This window comes from Chelonoidis abingdonii, chromosome 4 (genome assembly GCF_003597395.2).
Source record: "Chelonoidis abingdonii isolate Lonesome George chromosome 4, CheloAbing_2.0, whole genome shotgun sequence".
In the NCBI taxonomy this organism is placed as follows: Eukaryota; Metazoa; Chordata; order Testudines; family Testudinidae; genus Chelonoidis; species Chelonoidis abingdonii.
The window spans coordinates 95603944-95629169 of NC_133772.1; the positions used below are offsets into that span (position 1 = coordinate 95603944).

At 42.4% G+C, this 25226-nt stretch overlaps 1 protein-coding gene across 3 annotated transcripts in view; it reads left to right on the plus strand.

The window, feature by feature from the left end:
• Positions 1-25226, plus strand: part of LOC116829382 (formin-like) — a 254480-nt gene that overhangs the window by 104550 nt on the left and 124704 nt on the right. For all 3 annotated transcript variants that reach the window (XM_075065486.1, XM_075065487.1, XM_075065488.1), the window contains one exon: positions 10555-10642. In XM_075065486.1, the coding sequence (XP_074921587.1) occupies positions 10555-10642 (88 nt within the window). The remainder of the gene's footprint in view (positions 1-10554; positions 10643-25226) is intronic.

Here is a 25226-nt window from a genome sequence, read left to right on the forward strand (position 1 = left end):
GACAGAAGGGATCATTCTTCACCTGCCCTGATAGTACTACCTATACACAGACCCTCCACCTCTAAAACAGGACACACAGTCCTGACAAAGACCAGGAGACTGGACAGTTCACCTAAGGCTGGTCCTCTGTGTGCTGTCCTGGGGGACTTGGCTATCTATGTGGACCTGGAATCCCTGATTTTGCAGAGCTGATACTGTTGTGGGAGGTCCCACTCTGTCGACCCAACAGTTGCTGGTATGGGAGTCTAGCTGGGAACTGGAGGCTCAACTTCAGTCTCTTTCCCACCCACCTGCTCCTACCTTCTGTCTGATGTAATCAGATCCCACAGTACCCCAGTTCCATGGATAGAACATGAGGAAGTCTGTTAATCAGATTCCTAAGGAGACTGTCCAGAATTCCACCCTCAAGGTCCTAGACATACTCCAGGCTTTGGCTCAGTCTAAAGTAGTACTCCTGATTAATGCAGCTATCATGGAACCTGCCAGAATGGTCTAGTGAACACCTATGTCCTGTGCCCTGACCCCAAAGAGGGCTGAGAAACGTTTATTTGTTCCCCTCCAAGGAAGCATCATTTTTATGTTTCCACTTTAACCCTATTTTCCTGGTGGTGCAGGTGGGTACAGAACAAAGTCTGCTACACCAGCCCAACTTCACCCCACCAAATAGAGATGCTAAGTGACTTAGACCCCTTTGGAAAGAAGCTGATGTTTTTTTAGCTAGCTTAGCACTGCAGATAGCAAACTACTATCCTTTAATGTCCAGGTGTAACTTTCTCAATTACAGAAAGCTATCAGAATTTGTGAGCAAGCTCTGTCATGAATGCAGATCTCAGTTCCGGGACATCCAGGATGAAGAAAAGCCAGTTGCATGAACTTCCCTCCAGGCATCTCTTGATGTCGCTGACAAAACAACACTCTTCATGGCTGCCTTGATAGTGATAAATAAAGATATACCTATCTCATAGAGCTGGAAGAGACCTTGAAAGGTCATCAAGACCAGTCCCCAGCCTTCACTAGTAGGACCAAGGACTGTCCCTGACACTTTTTTTGCCCCAGATCCCTAAATGACCCCCTCAAGGACTGAACTCACAACCTTGGGTTTAGCAGGCCAATGCTCTATACGGTACTCCATTGACTTCACTTCTCTTCTATCTGCCAGCCTCCCTACCCTGCCCCTCTTCAGGGACTGCTCGCATGAGAACCTCCTACGACAGGAAATAAACTATCTTCTACTCTTGAGTACTATACAATCGGTTCCCATGCATCACAGAGGGAAAGTGTTTTATTCCAGGTATTTCCTGGTTCCAAAAAAAAAAAGAACAGTATATATTGAATAGTTGTCCATTATGTGAGCACTGTCCATTCTGTGCACGGAATGAGTCAGGGTTCCTGTGGAAAAATTAGTATTTGCTCATGTAATTAAAGACTATCATGTTACATATGCCCAAGGAGGCACTTCCTAACTTTTGAGTGCTTGACTTTGCAACCTTAATAAGGTACTTTTAACATTATTTTTGTGTAATTAGATACAAAACAGTATGTAATGTCAATATAGAATACACGTTAAAATGCATTGTTTATAATTTCAGCAAGGCAGTTCTGATTTGTTAAATTTACTGGTGATGTTTGGGTTGAAAGGAAGAGAAGTGCTTAAAGCCAAACTCTTCATCTGAAAGACTCTGAACTTTGGTGCATTGGGAGGTAGGATTTTATATCCTAATCCAGATACAAAATCCTCAGCTTTGTCGCACTATAAATACTTGGACAAAAATCAAGAAGTTGGGAAGTTTGGGATAAGTATTTGGATCTAAACATTTTCTCCCAGCTAATACCTAGTTTGAAGATATGTTAAGTATTTTAGAAGTGTGTGTATAATTCAAAAGGATTTGGTGTTTTTGATAAGCATGACTTGTGGGTCAAGATAAGGTTGTTTGAGGGGAGATAAAATTAATGTATTTACTGTAAGGATTCTACAGTCTTATGGTAAAATACTCAAAATCATCTAGGTCCCACTTTCAAAAGTGACTTAGGGACTTATGATCCTAAGTGTCATTGAAAATTGGTGGGATTTAACCTCGGAAATGGTTAAATCAGTTTTGAAAATGGAATTTAGGTATTTTAGAAAATTTTACCATTTATCCAACCATTGCCTTCTCTGATTGTTTCCATGTTTTGTAAGGCTTAACATTTATTATAACTTTCTTTGCATGTAGCTTTTGTAGCAACTCTCTATTACCTATCTCTGTTAATATTATGTTGACACAGTTATTTTTCTGGAAATTTTATTATTTTTAAAAGAAATATTATGTTATTCTGAAACCATAATGTTTGGTGTGTAGACAAGTTTTTGCACTATGAACAGATTCTGCACATGAACTTTTAAGTGCATAAGTGTTTATGCACTGAAAAGAATTGAGTGTATAAAAGTTAATGTCTATAATACTGAAAAGACTTCAACTGTAATTTAAAAAAACCCATCAATTTCCACTGAATTTTAATGGTATTTGAATACCTGTCTTCTTTAGGTTCCTTTGGAAATCCTAGACTTCATAGATATATGCCAGGCTTACAGCTCCTCAGAGATATCTGCCACACCTGCAGTCTCCGAACATGCTCTTATAAGACTAGCAAGCCTTGCATAGACTCTTTCATGTGTTGTATTTAAGCACCTAAAATTTATATACTGCAAGATCCTAGTTCTGCCCTCACACCAAATTGTCATTTGCCTTTGTCTGCCTCTTAATAGACCTAATTCATGCAATTTGCAAACTGATACATTGCTTTGAAGCCACCCCACCCCCCACTTTGTGGGAGATGCACAGCCCCAGACTTGTTGCCCTACACTTGATTTCAGCTGTTAAGTCAGAGGTAGCTGAAAGGAAGATAGAACTAGGAAGCTGACTTTGAGATGCAATAAAAAATGGGCTCAGCAAGCATCAAACTACAATGCCATGTCTCCTGAAAGAGAGGTGTTTTAGAAGACAAGTGCTTCAGTGTAATGTGCAGTGTATGCGTTCTTTATATCTTAGCGTTACTAAGGCTAGATAGATTTTAAAGGAAGTGTTTGTCTTCCTTATGTTTCTGAGGATTTACCAGGAAGATAGTCATCCTTATGGAAGGTAGTATTTTCTATACTAGTTCAAGGAACAGTATGGCAGGAAGTACCTGATGCCACTGTTTCTTCATCTTACAAAGAAAATGGGTAAATGTCAGGTAATTTGTGTCACTTGTATGATCTAAATGAAGGTCCATCAATCATTTTTGGGCCCTCAGTGCAATGATTATCATATCAAAGACACAGAATGACAGTGAGGATAACAACTTTTCTGTTGTCTATTATCTCTAACTGGCTTCAAGTAATTATTAACATATGTTCTCATTTAACGTGTCAATATTTTGAATGAAGAGCATTATTTAAGTTTAAAGGATATATCTGTCAGCAAATTTTCTATCTTTTAAATGAGAAATTATGGCTACTTCATTTTGTGGTTCTGCAAGAAAGGCAGATATTGCAGAAATAGTTGTCTGCTTCACAGGTTTGAAACACAAGGGTCGTCTTCAACTTTCAACATAGAGGTAATAAACCATGTTTGAGCAGAAGAATTCTGGTGAATGCTCCTCCCAGCCACTCTTCCTTTCTCTCCATCCATTGTACAGTGGGGAGAAGAGTGCATTCTTTTAGTTACCACCAAGTTATACACTCACATAAAGTGTAGGATATACCCTTTAGCATAGACAGGAACTATTAATTTTTGGTAATTTTACAAATTTCATCTACTATGAAAAAAAGCTCTATGTAGCTCAAGAGCTTTTATCATTTACCAATAGAAGTTGGTCCAATAAAAGATATCCCACCCACCTCTCTATGCTATATCAAGCAAGTGCCATGTCTATTGCTTGTCTATTTAAAGTGTGTTTTTAAAATAATAACAGGAGATTTTCCCCTACTGTATTTAATTTAAAGTTAAATGCCTAAATATAGATCAAAATATAAAAACAAAATGGCTTCTCATAATTTTGCTTGAAATGTATTATGCAAATAGGGACAAATCCCGCTTTACTTTGAGCGGAGGGAGAGGAGATTGTGGCTGATGCTTTATATCCTACAGAAATCCCATGAGCACATACTGGAGGGAGAGGGGTTGATGGCATTGTGGAGTATACTTAGCTGTAACTCTGAGGTGAGTTTCAGTAGGCTCCTAAAAAATGCTTGGGGACAATTGCAGTATACAAGCTAAATGGCTGGGTATAGGTGTTGGACATAGTGATTTGCAGGCCAACATGTTAGCGATGCTTTCTCCCAACACATTTGACTGTCATGTAAAGAACCAGTATAGGGAAGGACTTCGCCTTTAATTGCTTAAGTAAACTTAATCTTTGGAAAAAGAACAGGAGTACTTGTGACACCTTAGAGACTAACATATTTATTTGAGCATAGGCCCACGAAAGCTTATGTTCAAATAAATTTGTTAGTCTGTAAGGTGCCACAAGTACTCCTGTTTTTTGTGTGGATACAAACTAACATGGCTGCTACTCTAAAACCTGTCATTAATCTTTGCAATTTTATGTACCACAAAGTGTCTGGGACAAAATTTGATAGAACAATGAGGTTTATCATGCAACGTTTAATGGGGGGATGCATTTCTGGCTGCATTAAAGAAACACCCGTTAGTGGGGATGTCAGAATAATTTAGCTAAATGTATTCAGGCATGAGTACGTATCCACTTTTACAGTAGATGGTAGATACTAGAGAGACATACAAAGAACGCTTTGCATCAAATCAAGTAGCCTAATAATATTTTTTAAATGGCCGGTCAGTAGAAGTCACTTAGGGCAAATTATGTTGTGGATCAGGGAATAGACTGAATAAGACAGCAGCAGCATTGACTTTCTTGTCATTAAGCCAGAAGATGCTGCATCTATTTCAGTGACGTGTTTATTCTCTAGAGGAGAAACAGACTGTTGGCTGCCATGTCCAGTCTTAGACAGACTTTGCCAGCTGGCAGAATAGCATCAGCTAACAGCTAGGAAGTCAGCTGCTTACCTGTCATTGCCAGCCACAGTCAGGAGACGCAGACTGCTGAGAGGTGATTCATGCCAGGTCATCTTTAACAAACATAGACTAAATACAACAGTGGTGCCTTTGCAAAGTTCTATTTCATTACCTTGTGCTTTTTTAATAAGTTAGAGAAGTGATGTGTCCTTTTTACATCTGTTTTCTATATAAAATTCTCAAATAGAGTTTATACTCTGCTGCCAGCATCTTCCCAAAACTGACCATAAATTGAGGCAAAGGAGATGCCACAGAAAATATATTCCCTATTTCTAATATTGATTGCATCTGGTTGTTGCAAAAGGTCCCTAATTCTTCATTGGTTCCAAATTCTGACAACAAAATTCCTTATGCAATTACATAGCAATGCAACTGTATTTTTAATATGTTTTGTATGTCCTACTTGAGCTATTCTGCTGTCTTATTGTTACCATTTTTGCTATCTAATGAATAAAATAGTAGCCTTTAGTCACACAGATTTGGTTTGGCTGAAGTTATTTCAAGTAGTCTGGGTTTAGTCTGATCTATGGTAATTGTGACCATGTGTACTTATTTCCATACAGATTTTTAGAAACAATAGGAATCTCTATTTTTTTAAATGTACCATTAAAATTATTTGCAATTTTTTTACAAAAGTTACAAGAAGAAAAATTATCCACGTGAACTTATTTGATCATATCTGGAGAGGATAGCAACACTTTTCTGAAGTACTCTAATGTATTAGTTTTAAATGTCATATTATCTGTATGAGGTATAGTCTGGAAAGGTTTTTACCTCAAACTAGGCATGTCTAATGGGGTTTATGACAACATATGAATTTGACCCTGAACAGGGTCAACCTTGAGGTCAGTGAATGCTATACAAATTGCATACTAGTCAAGCCTATAATTATCCCTGTTAGAAGTTAATGTGCTAACTTGTTCAGCAGATTCATGTACAGCTTCAAAAATGATCATCATATACTGGGTACTTTCTAACATTTACAAAGAATCACATTTTACAGGAGGGGACGTATGGAAAGTATTCATATATAGTGACTTGTAGCCAAGTCATGTAGTATGTTTGTATATTTGGGGAATTCAGAACATGGATTCTGTCTAGTTCGAACAAAACATATAGAATAAGAATACAAAGTTACTGTAATTAATTTTAATAGCTAACATGGTATAAATATAATGTATAAAGACTTTCAGGATATGTTTTATTTGCAGTGCTGGCATAAAATATGCTATATGTAGCATAACTAGCATTCATTAAATTGTGTGGTGAGCCTCTACTGCGTGGTCATAAGTAGCTTGTAAGATCCTTGTTGGAGGCACCATATATTGTTGTTTGTTTGTGAAGTGTCTGGCACACTTTTAGCACTTGATAAATAATAATTAACTCTGTATGTATTCAGACAAAAATGTCACTAACCTTTCTCTCTCTACCATATTTCCCAACTCTCATTTCACTTTTATATTTGTGATTGGCTCAGTGGCTGTTCTGCTAAATGTCCCTGAATGGGTCCATAAGATAGGAGGATTGCAGTAAACAATTGTATGAATTAGTATGAGGTTTTTTAAACCATATCGTACTCTGCAGTTTTCATTATTGTGAGAGCCACTAAAATATATTATTGGGATAACAAAACTTATATCATGATTTTGGAGGTTGGAAAAGTTTAACTGTTTGTTTTGATTTATATTTGAATGCGTCTGTTGGTGGGATTAAAATTCAGTTTCTCACAATATTTCCCCAGACATACTTTGCAGGAAACCTCTATTAAGCATTTATTTGTGCAAGTTTCCAGCCTTGTTGAAATCTAGATTGAAGAGAGGCTGATTTTGGTGAAGTGTCTGAATTTTCAAATTAATTAATGAGAGATGGTCCTGACCCAAGACCCTGGATATGAAATGCCTCCTGAATTTTGAGGAAGTTCATCTCTGGATCTGAATTTTGTGACTTGTTCCTGTCATATCTCTCTAATGGTACAAACCAAACCACAGATACAAACATTGCAAAACTTGGGTGAAGTTTGGCTTCAAATCCTAATTTTGCATCTCAGGTCTATCTGTGCCATCAGCTGAACTAAACCTCCAAAACTTTGAAGGGTCACCTTTCAGTATTTTATGTATGTACCTATCCCCGCTCTGAGGTAATACATGCCTGAATATGGATCTTTTGTTCATTTTAATATGCTAATGTCGCTCTCTCTCTCTCTCTCTCTCTCTCTCACACACACACACACTTTGGGCTCAACACAGAGCACTAACATGTATGATCTAATATTCAAAAGAAGGTCAAAGTCCTTCACTCCTCCTGGGATTTGGTGACAGATGCTCAGTTGTCATTGGAAAGAAGAACTTTTCAGCAATCTTTGAGTGTTTTAGGAGCCGTGTTGAGAGGGAGCCATAGGAAAAGCCATCAGCTTTCATTGATCAAGAAGAACATGTGTTGGGAAATGAGGACTTGAGGATGGGTTGTAGTGAAATTAAAATTCTCAGGTCACCTGAGGGTTTTGAGACATACTCATCATTAGGGCTGTCAAGTGATTAAAAAAAATAATTGCAATTAATTGCACTGTTAAATAATAATAATAGAATATCTTTTATTTAAATGTGTTTGGATGTTTTCTACATTTTCAAATGTATTGATTTCAATTACAACACAGAATACAAAGTGTACAATGCTCACTTTATATTTATTTTTATTAAAAGTATTTGCACTGAAAAAAACAAAATAAATAGTATTTTTCAATTTTCCTAATATAAGTACTGCAGTGCAATCTCTCTATCATGAAAGTTGAAATTACAAATGTAGAATTATGTACAAAACATAAGAACGGCCATACTGGGTCAGACCAAAGGCCCATCTAACCCAGTATCCTGTCTTCCAACAATAGCCAATGCCAGGTGCCCCAGAGGGAATGCACAGAACTCATAGACTTTAAGGTCAGAAAGGACCATTATGATCATCTAGTCTGACCTCCTGCACAACGCAGGCCACAGAATCTCACTCATCCACTTCTGTAACAAACCCCTAACCTATGTCTGAGTTATTCAAGTCCTCAAATTGTGGTTTGAAGACCTCAAGCTGTAGAGAATCCTCCAGCAAGTGACCCCTGCCCCATGCTGCAGAGGAAGGCGAAAAACCTCCAGGGCCTCTGCCAATCTGCCCTGGAGGAAAATTTGCTTCCCAATGCCAAATATGGTAATCAGTTAAACCCTGAGCATGTGGGCAAGACTCACCAGCCAGCACCCAGTGATCCATTCCCTGTCACCCATTCCCAGATTCTGGCAAACAGAGACTAGGAACACCATCCTGGCTAATAGCCATTGATGGACCTATCCTCCATGAACTTATCTAGTTGTTTTTTGAACCCTCTTACAGTCTTGGCCTTCACAACATCTTTTGGCAAAGAGTTCCACAGGTTGACTGTGTGTTATGAAGAAATACATCCTTTTGCTTGTTTTAAACCTGCTGCCTATTAATTTCATTTGATGACCCCTAGTTCTTCTGTTATGAGAAGGAGTAAATAACACTCCCTTATTTACTTTCTCGACGCCAGTCATGATGTTGTAGACCTCTATCATATCCCCCCTTAGTTGTCTCTTTTCCAAACTTACAAATCTCAGTTTTATTAATCTTTCCTCATACGGAAACAATTCCATACCCCTAATGAAAATTTTAGAGCCTGCAAGTCCACTCAGTCCTACTTCTTGTTCAGCCAATCGCTCAGACAAATAAGTTTGTTTACATTTGCAGGAGATAATGCTTTCCCACTTCTTGTTTACAGTGTCACCTGAAAGTGAGAACAGACGTTCTCATGGCACTGTTGTAGCTGGTGTTTCAAGATATTTACATGCCAGATGTATTAAAGATTCATATGTCCCTTAATGCTTCAACCACCATTCCAGGGGACATGCGTTCATGTTAATGATGGGTTCTGTTCGATAGCAATCCAAAGCAGTGCAGACTGATGCATGTTCATTTTCATTATCTGAGTCAGATACCAGTAGCAGAAGACTGATTCTCTTTTTTCGTGGTTCGGGTTCTGTAGTTTCCGCACCAGAGTGTTCCTTTTTTAAGACTTCTGAAAGCATGCTCCACACCTTGTCTCTCTCAGATTTTGGAAGGTACTTCATATTTTTAAACCTTGAGTCAAGTGCTGTAGCTATCCTTAGAAATCTCACATTAGTACCTCTTTTGCATTTTGTGAAATCTGCAGCAGAAGTGTTCTTAAAATGAACAACATGTGCTGGCTCATCATCTGAGACTGCTATAACATGAAAAACATGGCAGAATGTGGGTAAAACAGAGGAGGGGACATACAGTTGTCCCCCAAGGAGTTCAGTCACAAATTTAATTAACACTTTATATTTTTTAATGAGCGTCATCAGCATGGAAGCATGTCCTCTGGAATGGTGGCCAAAGCATGAAGGGGCAAATGAATGTTTATCATATCTGGCACACAAATATCTTGCAATGCCACCTTCAAAAATGCCATCCAAATGCCTGTTCTCACTTTCTGGTAACACTGTAAATAAGAAGAGGGCAGCCTTATCTCCTGAAAATGTAAACAAGCTTGTTTGTCTTAGTGATTGATTGAACAAGAAGTAGGACTGAGTGAACTTGTGGGCTCTGAAGTTTTACATTGTTTTGGTTTTGAGTGCAATTATGTAACAAAAACAAACTACATTTGTAAGTTGCACTTTTATGACAAAGATTGCACTACAGTACTTGTATGAGGTGAATTGAAAAATACTATTTTTTGTTTATTATTTTTACAGTGCAAACATTTGTAATAAAAAAATACACTTCGATTTCAATTATAACACAGAATACAATATATATGAAAATGTAGAAATACATCCAAAATATTTAATACATTTCACTGTATTACATTTCAATTGGTATTCTATTAACAATAGAATAGCAATTGAAATGTAATTAAATTTTTTAACAGTGCAATTGTTTAACAGTGCAATTAAAACTGCAATTAAATGGTGATTAATTTTTTTGAACTAATTGCATGAGTTAACTGCAATTAAACAACAACCCTTCTCAGAATATCTCATACGACTACACCACATTCTCCTGGTGGGGGTAAGTGGAAAGAATATGCGTTTCTTGAATAATGATCTGATGTGGGTTTCTCTTACTGGTAGACAGTATCCTACAAATAAAGGATGATCTTTCCTTACTGGTGCTGGTATGAAGTACATTTTGGAGCTGGGTTGTATTTACTACCGTTATTTGAAGTCCAAGCTTTGTGGTCCCTTTTGAACTGAAAAGTTTAAATAATTTGAAGAAGCTGATGTCTTGTCACTGATATACGTGGCTACAGAAGGCCAGGAGAAGATTGAGATAGTCATAGCTTTATATCACATTTAAATAATAAAAAGAGTTGAGCAGCATTCAATTTAACTCATAAATTAGCATTTCTAGCTCTTTTTATAACAAAAGCTTTTGTAGATTGATAATTTTGACACAATAGCATTTTGTTTTATAATTCCAGATTATCAAACTGCTGGATGGAAAGCGATCTCAAACTGTAGGAATTTTGATATCAAGTTTGCACCTGGAAATGAGGGATATTCAACAAGGTGAGAGTTACAAAACTCTTGACATAAATTATTTACATGGAAATTTTCTTATATCTTTTCTTAAAGTGAATGAAAGTGGGTGCTTTTATGTGTGTTCCTTTTTTGGTGTCAGCATAAAATAACGAGAAAAAGTAGAATTAGTTTTCCAACTAAGTACATGTAAGTGAACAGTTGCTGTTTCTAACTTAATCTGAAATTTAAACCCTGCCCTTTCCCCTGGTAATTAATTGACTTTAGATTTTGATTTTATGTGTCACATCCAGTGTTATGATTTTAGTGTTGTGTTCTTCATGTATAGTTGTTTTGGATTTTAAGAGTGGTTCTATTGGATTGCCTTCTATATGTGTGCTCTCAAAGCTGTTTATGTTGGCTCCCTTCTTTGTTTCATCTTCTCTCTCTCGCTCTTCCCCATCCCTATCCCCAGAGGCCCTCAGCTCAGGGAAACTCAAGTGAGAACTTACAAATAATATTTTGGGTTTGTTAGGTGTTTAATTTTTTGCTTTGATGGCAGTATAAAAAACTTATCCAAAAGTGAAAATACCAAACCCATATGACAACAAGAGGGATGAACATTGAGCTGTACATTTTCAAGTGATGGGGACTATTCTGTGCACAAATCCTATTATTGATAGAAATGAACCAAAGCAGCTTGGAAAAAATGTATCTGTCTCTGACTATAGAGTTTTCAGGGGATGTAGATAGATCAGGTGTTTTGGTGCTTGTGGTACATATTAAAAAGGACACTGTTTAGGTAATTTTCATATTTTAAAAAGCTTTTTACTGTTGTTTAAAACAAATGCTGGAAAGCTCAAAATTGAAGTCTGCTTTCTTGCGTGTGATGGAGGAAAAACAATGGTAAAGACTGGCTTGGAATTGTAGGGTGTTGAGATGCTGCTGGCATTGATTATTATTAATTTTACAACAGCCTTGGAGCATTCTAGCTTTAAAAAAAAAAAAACCAAGGGCTTACAGATGGTTACAAGAAGAAGAAAGAAATGAGGCAAAACTTTGAGCCTTCCCATAATGTGTCAGAGATATCATAATGATAGACGCTAGCTGCAGTAATGAATTTTGTGAATAGTTTGCTGGCAAGACTAATAAGAGGCAGCAACTGTAACATAAAAACCCTGGGATGTTCTTACTTAGTTTCTTCAGATACATTTTCAAGGCCTCTTATTTCGTGCTGTGAGATGTCTTGTAGATAAGACACTTACGCTGCAGAGTATTAATGTGGCATTTTTATATTTCACAACAATACAAATGCTATTAATCATAATCTGTCTGACAAGACGACTGGACAAAAGAACCATAACTCCCCAGAACTAAGGATGGCACCCAAATGCTATGAGGATGGTCCTTAGAACCCCATATTATTATAATGATGATAGTAATAGTTCATCTTCTGATTCATGCTGTCACATTCAGCCTATTCCTCACTAAGACTTTTTCCTTTGTCACTGGACTTTACCCAGTTTACGTAGACTTCTCACCACTATGGAACCTTGACTATTGCTAAGAAGATTACTTGCTTATAGGGTGCTAACACCATTTAATCTCATGGCTAGGAAAGGATCATTATAATGACATGCATAACTCATGAGTGCCTTTGGAATACTATATTCTTCTTTGAGTGATGATGGTCCCTATCTATATTCCACTGAGGATTATACTCATGCACTATACATCCACAGCTTTTAAACGTAGTAGTGTCCATTGGTCCACACATGTGCCCTTGTTCTGCCTCATGGTTTCAACTGAGGCGGTAAAGGGTGGGGCAGACCAATTGCGCCCTCAATTCCTTCTCAGTGTTGTATGGTTCAGGTCAGAGCTTCTGCTTTTCTTTCATCTCTTGTGATGCACTTTCAGAATTTCTTGTATACAGTTAGTATTTTATTGTGGGGTGTTATGTTTGATATTAGTAATAGTAGTTTTTGGTGTTAGTAGTAGTTTTCTTAGGATTTAAGGACTTTGGGACACTGCTTTGGTGGTTTCCCTGCTGTCCACCCCCAGCACCCGCACCTGGGTACTGGATTATGCTGAAGATGCTGAGGTTCAAGATCTGCGCTTCCTGCCCTCACTTGTTTTCAATCAGCGACCTTCAATCCTGCCTTTATTTCTTGGGGGAAGCCCATGTCACGTTCAGGGGCAGTGTCTGCCTCTCCTTCCTTGCCAGTACCTGCAGTTAGATCAAGGCTGAGCAACCTCTCTGTACATCAGCCTGAGCAGTCGACGAATGTGCCCCCTACCATGGAGCTCCAGTCCAGTTCCTCCAGTACCAGTGCTAAGGCCCAAGAGAGACACTGCATCCTCCATGAGTTCTGACCATGGAGAAACAGCGTGTTTCAAGGCCCACAAGCACTACAGGAAGTCACATAGAATGCCAGACCCGCCGATTCCAGTCACTGAGGCCTTGGCTACACTTGAGAGTTACAGCGCTGTTGGTGGCTTTATAGCGCTGTAACTCACTCACCGTCCACACTGGCAAGGCACATACAGCGCTGTATCTCTGTGGCTACAGCGCTGCTTGTACTCTACCTTCATGAGAGAAATAAAGAGTATAGCGCTGCTGCTGCTGCAGCACTGGGGTGCCAGTGTAAACATGGAATAATCTTAGTACGCTGTGACTGACCTCTGGAAGCTTCCCATAATCCTTTTAAGTGAAGATTACTCTCTTTGTTTTGTTGTGAACTCCAGGCCCCAGAGCTGGTTATCAAAAAAACACAGTTACTGTTTGCTGTGAATGAACAGAGGCAGGAAGGGGAGCTCCCTTTGCAATGCCCACAGCTAGTGTTTGCTTGAAGAGAGGGGAAGGGAGGGGGCTTGAGAAGAGAAGCAGCGCGGTGGGCAGGGGGGGTCCGTTTCGGCACGGCTGCTTATCTGATCTGTGAGGGGAAAAAAACAGTTGCTGTTTGCTTTCAGTGAGTGAGTGAGGAGTGGGGGAGGAGTCAGAATTTGCTAGGCAGTGTGCTGACACAGTGTCGGCTCCAAAAATCGACTCACTCTCTCCCCCACGCTCTCTGTCATACTCCACGCCACCCCGCCCTTTTGAAAAGCACGTTGCAGCCACTTGAATGCTGAGGTAGCTGCCCATAATGCACCGCTCCCAATGCCACCGCAGATGCTGCAAATGTGGCCACGACAGTGCGCTGGTAGCTGTCAGTGTGGACAGACTGCAGCGGTTTCCCTACTCAGCTGTGCGAAGACAGGTTTAACTCCCAGCGCTGTACAGCTGCAAGTGTTGCCATCCCGAGTCTCATATCCCCTCTTCATCAGTATTGCCGGAACCACAGGAATCATCAGTTCTGAAACAGCCCTCTACCCACATTCCAGCTCTGATTCCATCTGTGGAATGACACTGGGGGACTCAAATCGGTTCCTGGACCTCATAAACTGTTTGACTTAGATCAGATGAAATCCCTGCATCTTCTAGTGCGTTTGGCTCCAAAGAGACTCTGGTCTCCTGATTTGGACTTGCCACCTTCAGGTCATGTGCCTGAGTGCTCCTCTGCAACATTCTCATTTTTGCCGGTTCTGGCAGCTCCACCTTTTGAACAAGGATCTGACTTCTCAGTGTTGGAAGATTCAGATGGTGCATATGGTCCACCATTCCCATACCAACAGCAAAAATATCCGAATGCTCTGCTGGCCCAGTGGCAATATTCTCCCTTCCCTCAACTCAGGAGCCATTGGTACCAGCGTCATGGGGACCACCACAGCAATTGCCGGATCCGCCTGGTTGGCCATACTGGGAGTCTTGGCCCCAGTATCTGCCTTGAGAACCTTTTAGATCTGCTCAAAAGAGTCCCCCACTCTGGCCTTCATTGGGTAGACATTTGGAACCATGATTGGTGGAAGCACCAATCAGCCTGACTCCAATGGTACTACCAGATCCGGAGCGGCTCCCCAGCTCATCTCCAGATGTGGCAGTGTCCTCAACTCCTTCCTCCCTCCATGGATGTCTACCACCAGTTCCAGGAGTTGTTAAGGAGGGTGGTTGAGGCCCTCCACATTCCACTGGAGGATTTTCAGGACAGCCAGCATCAGTTACTGGACATTCTGCATGCATCAGTATCGGAACAAAGTGGTGCTACCGATCAATGGTGCCATTCTCCAACTGGCCTGCACCATCTGGCATACCCGGCAACATGTGCACCCACCCTGAAGAAGGCAGAAAAGATGTACTCTGTACTGGTGAAGAAGTCTGAGTTTCTGTTTTCTCATCCCTCACCCAATTCCCTGGTTATTCAAGCAGGCACCGAGTGGGCTAGACAGCAGCACCCACATTCCACTCTGACTGAAGAGGGTAAGAGACTGGACTTTCTGGGTTGTAAGGTCTTTTCATCATCCAGCCTTCAGTTTCGCATCTCTAATTACCTGGCATTACTGGCAAGGCATGGCTTTTTGAATTATGGCCAGTTAGCGCAATTTGCGGACAAGCTTCCCCAGCAGGGCCATGCCTATTTCCAGGCTATTTGAGGGTATGTCTACACTACGGGATTATTCTGGTTTTACAGAAACTGTTTTTTTAAAACAGATTGTTTAAAGTCGAGTGCACGCGTCCACACTAAGCACATTAATTTGATGGTGTGCGTCCATGTACCGAGGCTAGTGTCGATTTCCGGAGCATTGCACTGTGGGTAGCTATCCCATAATTCCCATAGTCTCTCCTGCCCATTGGAATTCTGGGTTGAGATCCCAGTGCCTGATGGGGCAAAAAACATTGTCGCGGGTAGATCTGGGCTTATCTCTCCCTCTGTGCAAGTAGCAGACAACAATTTTGCCCCTTTTTTCCTGGGTGAACTGTGCAGACTCCATAGCACAGCAAGCGTGGACCCTGCTCAGCTCAAGACAGCAGTCATGGACATTGTAAACACCTTGCGCATTCTCATGCAGTCTATGCTGAACCAGGACTTGCAAAACCAGGTGAGGAGGAGGCAGCTACGGCAGCGCGGCAACGAGAGTGATGAGGACATGGACACAGAATTCTCTCAAATGGTGGGCCCCTGCGCTTTGGAAATCATGCTAGTAATGGGACAGGTTCTAGCCATGGAACGCCGATTTTGGGCCTGGGAAACAAGCACAGACTGGTGGGACCCCATAGTGTTGCAGGTGTGGGATGATTCCCAGTGGCTGCGAAACTTTCGCATGCGTAAGGGCACTTTCATGGAACTTTGTGACTTGCTTTCCCCTGCCCTGAAATGCCAGAATACCAAGATGAGAGCAGCCCTCACAGTTGAGATGCGAGTGGCAATAGCCCTGTGGAAGCTTGCACGCGAGACACGCTGTACGGTCAGTCGGTTGCAATTCGGGGGCAATTCACTGTGGGGGCTGCTGTGATGCAGTAGCCAAAGCACTCATTAAGCTGCTGCTACAAAAGGTTGTGACTCTGGGAAAGCTCAGCGATGTGGATGCGTTGCTGCTATTGGGTTCCCTAACTGTGTGGGGCAATAGATGGAACCATATCCTATCTGGGCACCAGGGCACGTACTAAACTGAAAGGGGTACTTTTCCATGTGCTGCAAGCACGGTGGATCACAAGGGACATTTCACAACATCCACGTGATGGCCAGGAAGGTTCATGACGCCGCGTCTCAGAACACTACTCTGTTTAAACGGCTGCAGCAAGGGAATTACCCAGACCAGAAAATAAAGTTGGGGATTTTGAAATGCCTATTAATCCTTGGACCAGCCTACCCTTGATGCCATGGCTCATGAAGCCATACACAGGCACCTGGGCAGTAGTCAGGATTGTTCAACACAGGCTGAGCAAGTTCAGAATGGTGGTAGAATGTGCATTTGCCATTTAAGGCACACTGGCGCAGATTACTGACTTGCTCAGACCTCAGTCAAGACCAATGTCCCCTTGTTATTGCTGCTTGCTGTGTGCTCACACATCTCTGTGAGAGTAAGGGAGAATTTATGGAGAGGTGGAGGCTGAGGCAAATACCTGGCAGCTGCTTACACGCAGCAGACACCAGGGCGATTAGAAGAGCACCAGGAAGCGAGGCGATCAGAGAAGCTTTGAAAACCAGTTTAATCACGGGCGAGGGTACGTATGACTGTTGTGTTGTTTCTCTGATGAAACCCTCCCCACCCCGATTGACTCATTCCCGTAACCACCATTCTCTCCTTCGATTACCACTGCTCTTTAAGGAAACAAAGTCGAATCTTGTTTAAAATCATGTATTCTTTATTAATTAATTAAAAAGAGGGAGAAACTGCAAGGTAAGCCGGGTGGGATTTGGAGGAGGAATAGGAGGAAGCAAAAGGCCACTGAAAAAAATTCAAAATATTGACAGCCTTTTGGATGGGCTGTCACTGGGTGGAATGGCGGGTGCATGGAGCCTCCCCCACGCGTCTAGTCATCTGGTGGCTGAGAGGCAAGGAACATGATGAGGGGGAGGATGGTTATACAGGTTGCAGAGGCTCTGTGATCCTGCTGCCGTTCCTGAAGCCCCACCAGATGCGGAGCATGTCCATTTGATCACGCAGCAGCCCCAGATTAGCATCCTGACACCCAGGATCTTTCGCCGCCACTTCTCATTCGAGCATCTCTCTCCTTTCCTCAGCGTGAGTCCCCTGTCCTCACGGTACTGGATCTTTCCTGTATGATTACATGTTCTTCCACTCATTCAGATTGGAGCCTTTCTTGCAGTCATTCCATGGATTCGAGAATATTCGTCTCACATTATTGTTTTTCCACGCCTTATACTGAGATAGCCTTTCAGCGGAGGAGGGAAGACTTGAAAAAATTTGGCAGCGAGAAGGAGGGAAAAAAGGGAGAGGAATATTTTAAGATAACATTTTTACAGAAAATGGTTATACTCTTTCACGGTGAACAACACTTTCACATTACATAGCACTTGTGATTCTCACTGCATCTTATATTGAGTTGCTGGCTTTTGCTTAGATTGCACAGACGGAGGTCGAGTGCTCAGAATCGGCTTGCGTGCGGTAGGTAAGGCCATGTGTCTTCAGCTTTCTGAGCCTCATATATCCAGTGGCCCTCCTTCCCAAAATAGCAAGCAAAGCCCTGTGCTGCTTCTTTCCTGTTGACGGTGCACCCAGGAAACGCCCCATCAATTCTCTGGGATGACGTTTACCCTCCTCACGCGTGTGGCTGGTGCATTGAAAGATCGTTTGCTAGCCGTTCTCCCAACGCGGGCTGGTAAGCGCAGGAAGATCCCAGCTAGCCAAACGCGAAAAAAGCTCAGCCCATCCCCCCCGCATCCCCCTAGACTTGGTAATGCAGAGAGGATTTCTGTTAAGCCACAGGCAACAGCCCACCAATCTCTGTCTTTCCTTAATAAATGCCTGTATTTCACCAAGGTTACCAAGGAAGATACACGCTCCAGAGAGATAACACAGCGAGATAAGAAGTGGATGCTGATGCCAGCAAACACTGGGGGAGGCATACGCAGCTGGCTTTGTGACTGCAATTAACCAGATTACTTGCTACATTGTTATGACGTGGCAATGTCCTACATGGGATGGAATAAGCTGCCCTACCCAGAACCTTCTGCAAAAGGCTTGGTGATACTCCAGAGAGCTCATGGAATGTCCCTGGAAGATTTCGCTCCATCTACGGACATGTTTAACAGACTTCTCCATAACATATTTCTGTCACGAATGGCCCATCCAAGTCCTAAGGCAAATTAATCATATCAAAACACTTGCCTTTTTAAACCATGTTTTATTATTTTACAAAGGTACACTCACGAGAGTCGCTTCCATGGCATTCATTGTCTGGGTAGTGGTTGGGCTAGGGTAGGGGGTACTTCTGTCAGGCTGAGAAAAGCTCTGGCTGTTGGGGAGAACGGAGTGCTGTTGTGCTCTCTGCAAGCTCTCCTCCTCTCTCCTCCTCCTCATCTTCCCCGGTCACATAAATCTCAGACAAGGCTAAGATTACCCCCATCGGATCCACCGGGAAACCCAAGGGGTGTAGTGGTGACGGAACCCCTAGAATTTGCGTCGCTCAATGTAGAAGACGGATTGTTTGGCGGCCCTGCCCAAGACCCTTACTTTGCTGCTTTGGGTTCTGGTTAGTCTTGTCCTGAGGCTTCTTAACTTCAACATGTCCACTGACTGAGTGCCCTAGTGGGCTTCTCTCCATTATGGCCTTGGAATTTTTCACCAATTGTTTTTTTCTCATTTCGTCTTTTGGAAAACTAACAGTTCTGTTAGCACGGATTCGTCTCCTATATAGCGATTCAGTTCCAGTACCTCCAGGTCCATGCTGGAGCTCTTTTCTTCCGATCTCAGACTGCATAGGGACCTTCTGATGAGCATCTGCGTGATCACGCAGGGGGGGGGGGGGGGGGGGGGGGTGGGTGACTCAGCTCTCCACGCTGGCCAAACAGGAAATGAAATTCAAAAGTTCGCGGGGCTTTTCCTGTCTGCCTGGCCAGTGCATCCGACTCCAGATTGCTGTCCAAAGCAGTCACAATGGTGCACTGTGGGATAGCTCCTGGAGGCCAATACTGTCGAATTGCTGCCACACTAACGCTATTCCGAAATGGCAATACCGATTTGAGCGCTACTCCCCTCGTCGGGGAGGAGTACAGATATTGATATTAAGAGCCCTTTATATCAATATAAAGGGCTTCGTTGTGTGGATGGGTGCAGGGTTAATTTGGTTTAACGCTGCTAAATTCGGTATAAGCCCGTAGTGTAGACCAGGCCTTAGAGGCAGGGAACTTGGTTGCCAGGATGAAGCTCCAGGCCATGGTAGATTTGGCGGACATGTTTTGTGCACTAAGGCCACAGGGATTATCATGAGGAGAGAATCCTGGTTACATTCCTCTGGTTTCCCAAGGGAGGTACAGAACACAACTGAGGAACTCCCCTTCAATGAATCTCACCTCTTCAGCCAGAAGACTCACATTCTCTATTCTCAGTCAAAGACTCTAGAGCCAATCTGTGATCTCTGGGCATTTATACACCAGCACCCAAGTGCAAATTCTATAGGCCACCTACTGCACAATGATACAGAGCTCCTCAGTTTTTCCACCAGTGGGCTTATGAGCCTCCTCACAAGCATCAGAACACTCAATGTCCCCATCTGCCTGGCCCATCAGCACAGTCCTTGATACCACACACTCAGTCTTTGCATAAGCTATGTTTCTGAGCCCTGGTCTACACTGGGGTATGGCGGGGGGGAATTGATCTAAGATGCATAACTTCAGCTATGAGAATAGCGTAGTTGAAGTCAACATATCTTAGATGGACTTACCTCGTGTCCTCACGGTGCAGGGTCAACTGCTGCCACTCCCCTGTCAACTCCGCCTCTGTCTCTCAGCAGTGGTGGAGTTTCAGAGTTGATGGCAGAGCAATTGGGGATCGATTTATCATGTCTACTCTACATTAGATGTGATAAATCAATCCCCAATAGATCGATTGCTACCTGCCAATTCGATGGGTACTGAATACCTGCCCTCAGTGCATCTAGAGAGCTGTCAACCAATTTGCAACCCACCGTTCTTGCACCCTCCTCCATTCAGGGGTCATCTAGTGCTATTTCTACCAGCCTGAAGCATGATAACAATGGACGAGTGGGTCCTGGGTGTCATTTAACATGGCTATATGATCGAGTTCACAACGCTATTTCATCCACATCCCCCATCCTGATCCTGCCTTCAGAACCACTCTCACAGCAGTATCCTTGCCCTGGAGGTGGACTACCTCCTACATAGAGGGGCAATAGAGCCTATGCTACAGCCTTTCAAGATACAGGGTTCTATTCCACGTACTTCCAGGTACCCAAGAAAAAGAGAAGATAGAAACTAATCCTAGATATTTGTCATCTCAACTGCTTCATACACAAACCAAAGTTCCATATGGTCACACTTGTGGCCAGCATCCTCGCTAGAAAAAGGCATGTGGTTTGTGTATCTTGATATGCAAGATTCTTTCTGTCACATAGATATCCATTTGACCCACAGACGATTTCTGAGGTTTACTGTGGGCTCTTGGCAATTCTAATACAGAGTTCTACTGTTCAGACTCACTGCTGTTCCCTGGGTCTTCTATAGTGGTGGCCTACTTCTGGCATCAAGGGGTTCTCATCTTTCCTTATCTCAATGACTAGCTGCTGGCAATGCAATCCAGACACAAAGCTTGAGCTCGACTTCCCTGCTACTTCTACTCCTCTTCTCCCTGGGGGTGAGTGTAAACATCGAAAGATCAATGTTGGATCCCACACAGTCTCTAGAGTTCATTGGGATGCACATCAACGCAGTCCCTGCCTATGCCTACCTACCACAGGACTGGTTCCTAGCCCCGCTAGAACTGATTGCTTCGGTGATGTTAGGGAAAAGTGACCCCCCTCCCAAGGCCTTAGGCCTTTTAGCAAAGCTATGAAATTTTAGAGCTTCACCTAGGCTTGCTTTTCTTCCAAAGGGCATGCGGGGGCAGAAAGATGTGGTCAGGGCCCCAAAAAGAGGAACTGAAATTGGGAAAAGGGGGAACCAGGAGGAAGAACAGAAAGTCCCGGGACATGCCAAATTGCGACAGCTGTCCTTGCATAGCCAGACAGCAATAAAAGGTGTTAGAACAGTCAAACCACAAACTTGACTAGAATTGACAATAACAGGAAAAACTATAAATGGAAAGGTTATTGGTCAGCTTACTTATGATTAACATTATATTCCAAATAAGGCAATTAAAATGTGTAACAAGCATGTTACATTTTGCGGTTTTAACCTTTATAAGCTTGGTAAGATTTGTAAAGAGGAGAGAAGCTTGCCTCTTGCGTGGGGCCATGCTGTCTCTCCCTGCATATATGGTTGTATGAAATAAAGGAGCCTCCGGCTGTCTGATCTAAAATCAACCGTGTGGTCAATTTTCCACAGCAATGACTTCCAGTCCTTTTGTTCCAGCCAGTGTGTCATTGCCTTCACTCTTCTTTGCTTCTGCTGTCTACAACTGTGGCTACAGAAAGCCCATTCTCCGATGCTCCACTCCATGGACACCCTAATGACTGCCCCACCCCAGGGTTCTTTCCTCCCTTTGGTAATGGATGGACCTAGATCAGGTTTGCACCCGATTGCCTTTCCTTCCATTCTCCCCAAGCATGATGATCATTATGGACACATCACTTAACGGATGTGGTGCCCACATGTGCAAACACATGATGGAAGGGATTTGGACCATTTGGGAATCCAGGATGCACATCAACATCCTAGAATTTAGGGCAGTATGGAGAGTATGTCACGCATTTCTCCGGTTCATCCACTCCCACCATATTCTCATCACGTTGGACAAAATCACTATAATTTACTACATAAACAAACAAGAGGACACCAGGTCGCTGTTGCTTTGTGTGGAAGCAGTTCATTCTGGAAATGGTGCATCGCCCACAGTATCCTGTTGTCAGAGGCTTATCTACTGGGAACTCCGCAGATGCTCTGAGCAGGATTTCCTGGCCAACCATGAATGTGAACTACACGACTCTGTGGTCAAGGATATTTTTCTCTGTCTCCACCCCTTAGGGTATGAGCCCATTCCACAAGAGTCCAAGCATCAGCTATGGCCATGCTTCATGACATGCCATTCATGGACACAGATAAGGCGGCCACGTGGAGTTCAGTGCACATTTTCTCTTCCCATTATGCCCTGGTGCAAGACTGTGTGACAGATGCTTCATTTGGTATGGCTGCTCTCCATTCCATGGTTCCATCATCTTCCTCTCGCCCTCCTCCTAATTAGATACCGCTTGTCAATGAATACATTGCTCGAAGAGGAGGAATTTACTTAACCTGTAACTGGAGACGGTTCTTTGAGATGCATGGTCCCTATCTGTATTCCAGTCCCTCCTACCTTCCCTTCTGCTGTGGATCCTATTGATTTGCAGTGGAGAAGGAACTGAGAGTGCAGTCGGTCCGCCCTACCCTTTATCACCTCTGTCAAAACCATGAGGCAGAACATGGGTTCATGTGCAGACCAATGGACACCACTACATTAAAAGCCCTGGCCCTGAATGCATGGCCTATGTGCATTATCCTCAGTGGAATACAGAGTAACCTCCTCTTCATGAGTCCAGAAACTTCAGAATGGAGGCCATAGTAAATTATCACTCATGACACATGTATCATATTGTGCAATTGATTTTTTTAATGAAGGAGAAAATAATTATTTTTAAAGTTTATACAGTTTATACTTACCACCACCACATTTTCTGCGGTAAATTTTGAATGGAGATGCAGACCCCTTTGGAAATCTTAGACATAGTCTGCGGACTCCAGGCTGAAAATCACTGATTTAAACAATCAAGCATACAAAACTGAGCTAAGCCTCATCCACAAGATCCCAACCCGCCTGGGTTACCCTGTCTCAAAAACAACAATACACTTAGACCACATGAGTCCATAGCACTGAATGTCCATGGCCACATTGCACAGCTTTATTGCAGGTGTCTATAACTTTCACTGGGTTACTACTGATCTGGTGGAGCCAGGTTAATCGTGGATGGCCGCATGGTCACCATTAGTGTCCCCTTCTGACTTTGAGTCCAATCTTCAGGGATCAGAGTGAATGGGCTTCATCTCTGAGGTGAGCTGTATGACCAAAAAGTGCCAGCTGGGAGTGAGTGAGCCATTTTTTTTCAGGAACAGAAAGCAGAGTTATTGGCCTGTAGCTGCTGCACTAAGTGCATGGGCTTTTACCCTGATAAAGTGGAATGATGATCCCTTCCCTCCACTCCATTGGTACCTTCCCGGTGGTTTAAGCGCTGACAAAAATTTGGAATAATGGTACACTTATGGGCTCTGTGGTGCACCTGAGCAGTTTGGGTGTTATACTGTTGGGTTCAGAAGTACACTCTCTTCTGAGTTTCTTTATGGTAGAACGGACCTCTTCCAATGCAGAAGTTTCGGAGTCAGGATTTCATCTACTAACTTGTCCAGATCTGAGCATGGAGTTGTTCAGGATAGTTAAGTATGGTCTTATAATGTTCTTTGCATCTTTGTAGGACTTCTTCTTGGGTTGAGCATGTTTTATCATCAGCCTTATTTATCTGCATAAACCCTGCACAAAGTCCAGTTTTGGATCAAAGTGATTGAATAACTTCGCAGATCATAATTTATTAGATCTTATTCCTTCTTCTACCTCTTTTTTCAAGTTCTCAGAATAAGCTTCATGATCCATTTTTACTCTTGCTCAAAAAATACCCCATTGTCATGGCACTGTCTGGTCTCAGATTTCTTTTGCAAAATTTGAAATGTCTGATCAGTTTAGTCAAGGGTGTTGCATGTAGAATTCCATCTTTGGAATGGCATCTACGACTTTTTGGATGACCACGCTTATGATTGTCCAAGCTGATTCTGTATCATCTGGGAGAGTGCCAAGTGCATCAAATTTGTTGCACACCGTGACAGACTACTTATTAGCAAGTGCTGAATGTTCACAGATGCATTGCGCCTTATGTTTCATAACAGGTGCACTCCTTTTGAAATCAGAGGGTAATTGCCATTTTAGCACAGGGAGATGATGGTCAGTATTTGCTGGGACTTCTGCACCTCTGTGTACACCAGATATGACCTTAATTGTTTTATGATCCAATATATGGTTCAGCTCCTTCCTCGTCCAAGCATCGTTGGATATCCAGGTTTCCTGATGAATATCTAAGCACCTGAATCCATTTCCAGTAATGGTAATATTATGAGACATGTAAAAAGAGAGAAATCTCAGAGTTATTTATGGTTCCAGAGCAAAATGGGCCAAGAATAGTCTCAAAGGCATTTCTGGGACAACTTGGTTTAGCGTTCATATAGCCAAGTATAATAGGTTCATTGTGCAGTGAAGCAGATTGAGCCATTGCTTCTTGCTGCTAATAGAATTTATCTTTATTAACATCCATAACTACAGCAATGGATAGCTGTGCATGGCATGGCATCAACCTGGCATATAGTAGTCCATCACAAATAAGGTGCCACACTAAATGATTTATTAAATGGTGGAAAGAGGATGAGTGCCATCTAATTTATATTATTAGTTCCTCCGGAATACAGAAAACCTGCATCCTCACAGAATGACTACCGCGTTTCACAAGTCATTGCCTTGGTTATACAATTGCAATGTTGTATCTTTTCAACTCTTGAACTAGCAAAACCTGGTACCTGACATCATTTATGGCTTGTACATTCTTGGTGGCAAATCTGATGGATTTTTCTCAAATCGTTTGTGGCTGCCATAGTCATTATGGAGTTCAACCTCAAGTGTGGACCATGTTTTATTGGGTGCTCCTTGATTCCATCTGTCACCTGAGGACAGGGGAGATGTAGCATGGTGATTTTATTTGGGGACACTAACCCTCTTCTCAGAATCCCTTCCACATGGAGCAGATGGTTCTGAGGTCATAGATCAGCCATCTTTACTACTCTTTGGGAAATATTTACCCTTCTTTTCTGGGTCTGCCCTGGGCCTTCACTCAGAACTCTGAGCCAGGGCCCTTATTGAATGCTACTGGCTGGAGTCAGCCAGAGCTAAGACTCATGATGGCAGAGTTGACCACACCCAGAAGTAGCAAATACTGCTTCCCCATCTGCTATCATAAAGGTATGAGCCTATTGATACCTGAACAAATTAT